The 10,438-nt window shown below is 30.2% G+C and overlaps 1 protein-coding gene across 3 annotated transcripts; it reads right to left on the reverse strand.

The window, feature by feature from the left end:
* Positions 1 to 425: 425 nt before the first annotated feature.
* Positions 426 to 10,228, reverse strand: LOC129314283 (probable fatty acyl-CoA reductase 5). 3 transcript variants are annotated; one of them, XM_054957681.1, is made up of 11 exons: positions 10,089 to 10,170; positions 6,592 to 7,296; positions 6,207 to 6,310; positions 5,896 to 6,095; positions 5,693 to 5,793; positions 3,315 to 3,513; positions 2,793 to 2,954; positions 2,234 to 2,315; positions 1,833 to 2,102; positions 1,271 to 1,398; positions 426 to 715 (listed from the first exon to the last, which is right to left on the reverse strand). In XM_054957681.1, exons 2-11 carry the CDS (start codon positions 6,668 to 6,670, stop codon positions 562 to 564), a joined length of 1,479 nt encoding a protein of 492 aa, XP_054813656.1. In that variant the 5' UTR covers positions 6,671 to 7,296; positions 10,089 to 10,170; the 3' UTR covers positions 426 to 561. The 3 variants fall into 3 exon arrangements, with proteins under 3 accessions (XP_054813656.1, XP_054813655.1, XP_054813657.1); XM_054957680.1 differs by lacking the exon at positions 6,592 to 7,296 and having other exon boundaries at positions 10,089 to 10,228; XM_054957682.1 differs by lacking the exons at positions 1,271 to 1,398; positions 6,592 to 7,296 and having other exon boundaries at positions 494 to 715; positions 10,089 to 10,228.
* Between the last annotated feature and the right edge of the window lie 210 nt (positions 10,229 to 10,438).

Below are 10,438 nucleotides of genomic sequence, written 5' to 3' on the forward strand. Positions count from 1 at the left end.
TTTGTTTTTTTATCCCAATTGGGAGTTATATATTTTATGGTCCCCAACTGAATTAATGTCCTGGGGGGTCCTTAATTGTCATTTTTTTTTTTTATTTGACCTGCTTGTTTCTTTACTTTTAATTCTCTCCAAATACACATTCATTTATTATATTTCAAACTGATTGAGTCAAAAACATTTTTAATTAAAGAATCACACCTCCAATAAATTAGTTAATTGTCTTCAAGTTAACACCATCTTTTTATATTTACTCTTATTTAATTGCGTGTTTAACTTTAAAATAAATATAAAATAATTTATTTATTATGGGCACTTTTAAAAAAAATTAATTATACCTTGAAACACTAAAAATACCTTACATTTCTTAAATTTAAATCCTTAAAAAAATACTTTATATTTTTTAACAGAGGAAGTAACAATTTAAATGTTTTTGGAAAACGAGGACAACCCTATGCATATTATTCAATCATTTATTCTCTATACACACCACACATGACACTCACTGGTAAATTAAACTGCGCCTCAATACATAAAAATGTTCTTATATCCTGACCAATATTTCTATAATTTAGGAAATAACTTAATTACGAACTTGACGAGGCCAGGAATGTGAACATTCATCATATAGTCTGTCCAATCAATGCTCTTGGGGTCGAATTCAACATTCTCCATCTTCGTTATCATAGATAATTTTTGTGTGTTGGTGTCATCGAACCTGTCATGCACAAAAATTGATTCTTGGTTAATCACGAGTTTAAATTAATACACACACACATGAATGTATCTAAAGTTTCCTTTTATACTTTAAAAGGTAAAAGAACAAATTGGCTTTTATGAAATCCTAAATTTATTTTTTTTGCAATATTTATCCTTTCAACTTTTAAAAATAATGCAATCTAATCTCTATAACTAACAAGAGTTAACTTTAACCATTAGTTGATTAGTAAATTATAGAAGAGGACCTCAAAAATTAAAGAAAAGGACCAAAAAATTACAGTAAATAACCAAAAAATTATAAAAAATGACCAAGGAAATTTTATTGGTCCATTTTTGGGTAAATTTTAGGTTCTCTTCTATCATGTTTTGGTTAACTAATGGTCAAAATTAACTTTTATTAATGAGAAGAACTACATTATACTGTTTTCAAAAGCTGAAATGGAACATTGCACTAAAAAAATTTAGGCACCAAGTTCTTGGGCATATATAGTTTAGGGGTCAATTTTCTCTCTTACCCTACTTCAAGCTTATGAAGAATAGTTAAGGAACATACACTGCCTTAAAAAACAAATATGGTTTGAAAAGTTTAGCCATTCTTATCAACAATTGGACTCTTTTGTCGTCGATACTGTACCAATCTTCGAAGACATGGAAAAACGCATTGCTCACCAAATTTAACACCTTATGCACAAAGTGAACGGAGATTAGTAAACAGTGTACATAAAGAGTGAAGCACATTTTTACCCTGAATATATGCTCGAAAGAACTTTAGACACCCTAAAAGAATTAGTAATAATATAATGTAGCAAGTAATAAAATTGGTGTAACTTTTTCCTTTTTAATTGTCAACATTAAATCAATGTTAGGTTAAACAAAAGTTAAGAAAGTTTCTTATCTTATACTAACAGGTGACATAACATGAACTATTAAGAAATGACAGTATTTCACCGATTTTGAAATATTATGTGATACACTGTTTCATAATTTCCTTTGAAAAACTTAATTGTAGCTCCTCGAGAATACTTCTAAGGTAAAAATGTACTTTAAACCTTTACATAATAACACAACGATGCATTTATTATTAGGCACAAATAATGAGGACATGTATCAATTACCTTTAGTGGTAGCACATATTGGATGATCAAGAGTGTCTGAAAATCCAGATCTGACAAAAATCTTAACTTTGAGATCGTTATTGGCGATCCAGTTTTGTTGGTCAATGGGTTTTTCGAGAAATAAAGATTCGAGAATTCACAGACATTTGAAAGTCTGATAGGATTTCTGGATGAAGAACAAACATGGTAGACGAAATTCTCTAAATCTTGATTAATGGAATGAATCACCGTTGCTGCCACCATGCAATTTGTCACCATATCCACAGGTATCTATGTACAATCACCATTAATAGTATAAATTTAACATACTGGTTTAGTTTAATTTTTTATGAAATTAATAAAGTACATAAATTTAAATAAGAGAAATAACACCTGGTAATGCCAATTATAGTCTAACCTACCACACCCATTATTGTCGTAGGATCGCCAAGAAAGTTTGATATTGTTCCTTTACCATGGCCACCAATTATACTGTCAATTGTTCTGTCAAATTTTCAAGAGACTTGCGTGAGAACGATGAACATAATATATCAAATTTCAACGACGAGGCTATAGTTGCAAAACCGGAAGGATATACAGCTTTTCTTTTTGCAAAATTTTATTCAAAAAATAATCAATAATCTTATAAGAAATTTTTCTGGTAAAGAAAATCATGACTTCTTTTTAATAACACAAATGTATTTTCATCGTTTCCCTTGCTGAGAATGTTTTGAGCTTTTTTTTTTCACTTTTGAAGTAGACTAGAAATATTACAAATAATACCCACACACGCATACCCATCAACTATGGTGCGTGCGTGCGCGTGTTGAAGTAAGATGAATTGATATTATAGGTTACTGTCTCAATAATCATATTAATCACCAGTAATATTTTTATAATTCTTATTATTTCATGATAATACGCTTTTATCAACAACTTTTTAGAAATTCAACTATTATTAGTAGCAGTAATATTGAATACCTGAAACCTTCAATCCATCCACGGAAGGGTTCTTTGATTGTACTTGTTATCACGGAAGGACGTATGATGATTAAGGGCACATTATCTTTGTAAGTTGACAGAATCATCTCTCCCATTGCCTTTGTAAATACGTAAGGGTTTGGCCATCCATAGAAGTTTGCTCTGATAAATTCATAAAATTTAATTTGAAAGAATTAATATCTATCTTCACACACATATATATATATTCATATTATGTACATTATGTTTATTGGAAAAACACAATCATTGATATCTATAATTGTATTAAATTTTGTTTTTAGTTCCTGTAGTTTGTTCTCAGTCATTATAAGGACTAAAAACACTGAAAACACTAAAATTATAAGGACTTAAGAAACAAAAGTTACCCAATCTTACTGAAACTGTAGATGTTGAAAACACTAAAAGAAAATTATAGGGACTAAAACTAAAACTTGATGAAACTATAAGGATTAATGATTGTGTTTTTCCATGTTTATTCAATTAGGACTAGAAAGATCGAACCTTTCCATTCCATAATCACTCATTGCAGAAGTCATAGCCTTTTCACCAACGTTCTCTGCTTCAAGCTTCTTCATTCTTTTCTCCATCAATTCTTTCTCTGATTGAATGTCTAATTTTGAATTCCCTTTTATTGTCTGACCCATCTTAATTGGTTCTTCTTTAACCACTTTCTCATTTGTAGCTTCTCCGCACACATAAGCTAAAATTATTACATTACATAACAAGTTAATTAGTACTGGATATATGTGGCAAAAAATAAACATACAATCTAAAACCTCCGTTGTCCAATGAGGGAAGGGACAAGATAAAAATATGTGGTAAGTCCTATATTGTATCCCTGAAGTACGTAGAAAGATAGACATAAAGATGGTAAGTCCCATTTTTGGGTGGCTTGTATATCAAAAGCGAAACCTACTATTTTCTATGTATCTCTTTACTTTGAAAATCATTAGGATCCCTGAACTTTTAATTTGAATCTATGCACAATAAGACCTGCTACATATATGACTTATCAATTACCTCTTTGTCTCTTTCCAATTTAATCATACAACCGGGGGGGGAGTCTTGACTCTATGCATGTAACATTCTAAATTTTTGGGCAAAGATGCTTAAGAGTAAGCTTGAATTAAGTAGGCTACAGGGCCCATTTGACCCAGAGTCCTAGAAGTGCTCTGAAAAGATAAAATGACTCTTAGGAATTAAATCACAAGTTAAAAGTTTTTTCCAGGGCAAAAGTGTAAACATATTTGGAGACTATATGGAAGTGTCTAGAATTGGGAAACGAGCCAATTAAAGTCCAAAAGAGTTCATGATAGGATAGGGAAAAAAAAAAAAGGTAAGCTGCCTAGGAGAGTAACAGTAACATCTAAGATCAATCTTAAAGCATAATTAGTATAATTGAAAGGTAAAACAAAAGTAAAGTTAATTGACAACTGTAGCGGTCTTGGAATGCTTGTTATATGATTACTTGAAATCATGAAACTATATATAAAATTATGTTTGGGATATGTCATAGACCTATGTGTTTTATCATGTAAGTTACAAGCATGTTATAATGCCAAACTTAGGTTGTATGTTTGTATGATGATTGTTTGCTATTGGGATTATTTAACCACAACCTCCCTAATGATTAACCATATTAGGTTATAAGCATCCAAAAAAAAAAAGAGCTAGAGAAAAGAAGCAAGAGTACGTGGAAGAGGAGATAAAATTTCTATGGCATTACTTTGCTAGGAACTTGAAAGATGTACAAATAATTACATGAGATAAATAAATATATGATGTGACCTTGGCATGAATAATTGAAATGTTAATATGGATAATTACCAATATGGAGTCCTAGACTAGCCCTAAAATCATGATTTTAATACATATGATTATGGCTACTTAGTTGAGGCTACTTTCAGAGCATGATTCATTATACAATATATAGTAAACAATGTCCAATGCTAATGAAACGGTTTGTGTGAGAAGTAGACATATAGATCTCTCTAACAAGTCATAAACCAAGTCAGTTTAATATGTAAACTCGAGTTATGAATTTTCAAAGTTATGGCATAGAGATTTTATTTGGGAAACATAGCAAGCTTAGAAAATCAATAAACTACATTTTTTTTTTGGAACAGTTAAAGGCTAGAATTATATTTTTCTCTTGCAAATGACTTTAAGAACTTTCAATATAATTTTAGAGCCCTTCATATGATCGATTTTTCTATATTTCGTTGTTATGTTTTAAAGTTTAGCTACAAATGTGGACATATCAAATGAATAGTAATCCGAGAGACAAATATCCAAATTTTAATTTCAAGGCTTCAATTAATTACCAATATGGAGTCCTAGACTAGCCCTAAAATCATGATTTTAATACATATGATTATGGCTACTTAGTTGAGGCTACTTTCAGAGCATGATTCATTATACAATATATAGTAAACAATGTCCAATGCTAATGAAACGGTTTGTGTGAGAAGTAGACATATAGATCTCTCTAACAAGTCATAAACCAAGTCAGTTTAATATGTAAACTCGAGTTATGAATTTTCAAAGTTATGGCATAGAGATTTTATTTGGGAAACATAGCAAGCTTAGAAAATCAATAAACTACATTTTTTTTTGGAACAGTTAAAGGCTAGAATTATATTTTCTCTTGCAAATGACTTTAAGAACTTTCAATATAATTTTAGAGCCCTTCATATGATCGATTTTTCTATATTTCGTTGTTATGTTTTAAAGTTTAGCTACAAATGTGGACATATCAAATGAATAGTAATCCGAGAGACAAATATCCAAATTTTAATTTCAAGGCTTCAATTAATTTTCATGTCGGCTTTTGGTTTCATAATAGAATTATCAAAATAAGGATGTGGCAGTCTATCTACCTGTTGATACATGGAGAAAAGCTTGTATTTTAGGACAACTCTTTGCAAAGTTTAAAATATGTAAGGCACCCATTGTGTTGATGCTCAATGCAAGATCAAATCTGCATTGGACATTTGAAACATTTGCCAAATCAATCAAATTAAGCATGTGTGTGTGTGTGTGTGTCAATAAGGCAAATTTCACATAGTTTTTAGTTACATACCTTTCATCAAACTTAGTAGTTGCAGCTGAGTTCACTATAACATCTATTTCTTCTGTAATTTTGTTTCTGACATTTTCATCAAGTCCCAAGTTCACAAGAGAAACATCACCTGCAATGGCTTTCACCTTCTCTGACATGAAAGAATCAAAATCTGCCCCCATCTTATCTCGAAGAACCCTAAACAATTCCTTTCCCATGATCTAGGCATTACTCGCATGTAGAAAATAAAAGTATATTAATCAGAAAAGTGTTTGATTTATGTGTCTTTATAAATTGAATAATGAATTCATCAAATTAAAAAAATTATGAACTTCATCATGCAAGCGCTGTGTAGCTGCATTTGAGTCAGAAGCTCTTAGAAGAAGATACAATTTCTTCAAATCAGGCTGAGTCCTTAATAACTTCTCTATAAAAACTGCAAAGGCAAAGAAACAGTAAGGGATGAGATACATACATATTCCAAGTTAATGATTTGTGTTAAGATCAAACTTAATTGATTATTACTTTAGAGAATGGCAAAATATCTTAAAACTATTTCAAATCATATTCGATACTTAACTCAGTGATTATGAAAACGATCATCTCTATAAATCAATTTGTCTTATTGCAGAATATTGTTAGCAAATTGTAATTTAATAGACAACAACTAATTGAAGACCGTAAAGTAGGAAATTAGATGGTGTGAGAATATATTACTTGGATAAATTATAATGGGGTGTGAGTGAACTCTCAATAATGCATAGACTTGCTCTGCTAGAACATCCCCTTCCCTCATTCTAGAGAGTTCTCCAAGTGAGAGAACAATGCCTTCGGCAACATTGATGAGCAAATTGAGGTTGGAGAGGCTTGAATCCAAGTCTGAACTCGAGGTTTTGAGGGATGAATCGATGGCTTTGTGTTTGGCATGTTCAGGCTTTCCGAGAATTTCAATAGAGGCAATGATTCGAATTTTGAGATTGAGAAAGTTGCCTCTGAGTTCATGATGGATTTGACATATTCAAGGCGTGGGTTGAGGATGGAGAAGATTTGGAAATGGCTAGAATTGAATAATCTTTTTTAGGATCCTCACTTCTGGAATTGGTATCTTCCCTCTAAATCTATTCACTCTTGTTTTGAATGCCCTGATTTAATTGGTATATTTCTATGATATGTTTAGATATTTGTTGGTTAGTTTCATCCCCTAGATTTGAATTTGGGTTGGTGGGAATAGGGGGTGAACTAGGCATCATATTACTTCTTGTTGGGAGTCTGATTCTGTGATCCATTGATTCTTTGATTCGGAAGTTTGCTTGGATTGATTCTCTCTCTATGATGAACAGGAGGTTTGCCTGAATGATTGTTGACGATAAGAGTGGGTTCCACCAGGTATTTGGTTTGATTTTTCAGTGGTTATGGTGATACCTAGGTGGTTAAGGCTTCCATTAATGCAATGGTTTATTGTGGTAATCACTATGAGAGAAATTCTTGGATGGAGACAATACAACATGTCATCCATGATCAATTCAATAAAATCATGATATTTAGATAGCATCAAATATAAAGTGATTCTGACATAAATAATAATAAAGAGATGGAAAATACAAGAAATTAAATAGCCATTTTATTATAAAAATAAAATCATAAAAATAATGATATATAAGATTTTATTTGATTGATTTGGTGTAATTTTATTGGATACACCATGGATGATATGGTGCACTAGGTCCATCTAAAAATTTCTCATCATGATACATGAATCCTTCCCTTTTGATGTTGTTATTAAATGTGGAGCTCCTTGCCGCTACTCAACAATTATCAATTTCATCTCTTATCGTGGTCAATCACAGGGTCTCAAGTAAAGTTCCCCCGATTCTTAAATGTAGCACTCAATTTTTTTAAGGTTAACTGTTATTTTTATCCTTGAACTGTACATGAAAGATTAAAAATAACACTAAACTCAATTATAGGTCAATTCTATCCCTTAACTTTAAAAATTCCATTCCTCATCACCCTGCCATTTTCTCACCATTAGTTAATCGTTAATGGGCCTCACATTATATTTTTAATTATAAAATATTTGAATTGGAGGTACCCACTGACCTTTTAAATAGAAGTTTAGGGACAAAAATGACCCTTAACCAGATAAAAAATATTAAAAAATAGTGACCTCACTGATGACTAACGGACATTAAATGTTTTTATCATCAGGGTAATGATAGAGGGAATCTTTAATGTGGAGAGACATAATTAACCCATAATTGAGTTTATGGTCATTATTTGTGACCTTTCTATACAATATAGGGATAAAATAACCCTTAACTCATTTTTCTAACCCATTGTTCCTTATTATAATACATTGTTCAAAATATTTAAAACTATTTCATAGTCACACATATAATGAATTTTTCCCTGACCCCTAATAAATGATTTTACCATCATAAAAGAAGGAATAAACTAACATTTAATTAGAGGTAGATTTGAAAAGAAGAGGAAACATTTAGACACAAACCATCTCAACGATCTCAATGATATATTTTGGCAACTTAGTATTATGGATCTAAATCTTCTGAATTTGAGTGTTCATTAATTCATGTAAAGTTTTCCCTTTTTTTGTTAGTATTTCACTCATTTTATTATTTTTATATAATATAAAATCTTCTTTTTCTTTCTTGAAAAACAAACTTAATGAAATTTACAAATTCTCAACTTCAGAGGATTTAAATCATAGTATTATATTTAGGGTTAGATGGAGTACAAGAAAAGACAAGAAGATGTGAGGTTCACTTATTGAGTTTTTTCCCATCATACCCTTCAATTATTAATAAAAAGTATAGGAGGTGTATGGTGAAAAAACTTATGTTATATAATATTTTAATAAAGGTTAAAAATTAACAACGTTTCTTAGTATGTGTGATTTATAATGATATATAATATTTTGATAAAGGTTAAAAATTAACAACTTTTCTTAGTATATGTGATTTATTTTTTTCCCTTGTGATATATTAATTGGGAGTGGTGTTTATTTAAGACATTATCATAGACATTCCATTCCCAAATTTTTATTTTTAACCTTTTCAACTTACAAAGTTTGATAAATCTATACTCCCTATGTTATAATATATAAGTTATTTTTAACTAAGTAACACAGACAAAGAAAAATAAGATGTCATAAAAATTTTCGTCCTTCCAAATATACCCTTGATCAATATACTCAGCGCTCATATTATCATAATCCATCATAAATCCTAGTATATCATTATCTGGAGTTTTCGAAAATAAATCACTAGTTGCTATAGAATTCTACAAAATGACTTATATTTTGAAATAAAAATCTTCTAAAATATAACCTTAATTTGAAAATGACTTATTAGACATTTAACAGATATATTTTCATTTTTTATTTTATTTCATTCAACTTGTTCCCCCTTTCTAATTGCTTTCTTATATGTATACCATTCATACTTTTTTTTTTCATTTCTTTCACCCTGCTTTTCATTATTTCAAATTATTGCTAACTTGTGAGACAACCTCCTATATATTACAATTCGATAATACTGGTTTTATTTTTCAAACATGCATTATGCTTGTAATTTGCATTAATATACAATAAATTAAAACTAAAGAGAGCAGAATCAATTTAAACATTGACATATTACTCTCTTTTTAGTACAAAAATATTACTTTTAACTAAACCAATAATCATCAATAATTAATTTGGTTAAGGTACATTTTTACCCCCGTACTAATAAAAAGAGGATAATTTTATCCCTAACTATTTTTTTAAAGAGCGCTAGGCACCTTATAGAAGGGGCTTTTTGCTCATTAAAAAAAATTCAGGGGTAAAATTGCCTCATTTATTAATACAGGAGTAAAATTGCTTTTCAAGGAAAAGTTTAGAGATAAAAATGCACCTTAATCCTAATTAATTTCACCAAAGTCAATTTATATGAGCATTCTAATTCCACCAAAATAAATCCATAAAATTTCTTTTGCAAACAAAAAAAAAAAAAATTAGTCACTGACTTGTATGCGAGAACAGAGAGATAATCCTACGTACTAGTGATGAATCTGTATTTCTGTCGTAGATTGGAGTAGAAAAAGAACCTATCACTAAGTAATTAAAAACTGAAAAAACTGTTGCAAATATATCGTTGGCAAGGGGATGAAAAATTAATATTTGTGTGTAAATTAAAGATGATGGAATACATATGTACCTTTTGCTAAGAAGCCTGTAGCACCAGTCACTAAAATGGTCTTCCCCTTGAGAAATTGTTGTGCACTTTCAAACTCCATCATTTACAAAATACAAAGCAGCAAAGTTTTACTTCTGAATAAAGGATGATATCTAATTCTGAAGATACGGGAAGCTATTATTTATAGTTGATGTGGCTGTCCTCATTGGCTCATCATTGGAAATGAAAGGTTGTTGGAAAGTTTGACCATACTAACTCTGATCTTCAAATATAATGACACAGTTTTAGAAACGAATTTAAAATTAGTTAATGAAGTTGATTTTTAGGGGAAAAAAGGGGTTAAAGAGTATTTTGCCATGGTACAATTTCCT

Source organism: Prosopis cineraria, unplaced genomic scaffold (genome assembly GCF_029017545.1).
Source record: "Prosopis cineraria cultivar Desert tree isolate PC_DT_omini unplaced genomic scaffold, ASM2901754v1 PC6, whole genome shotgun sequence".
NCBI classification, from domain to species: Eukaryota; Viridiplantae; Streptophyta; class Magnoliopsida; order Fabales; family Fabaceae; genus Prosopis; species Prosopis cineraria.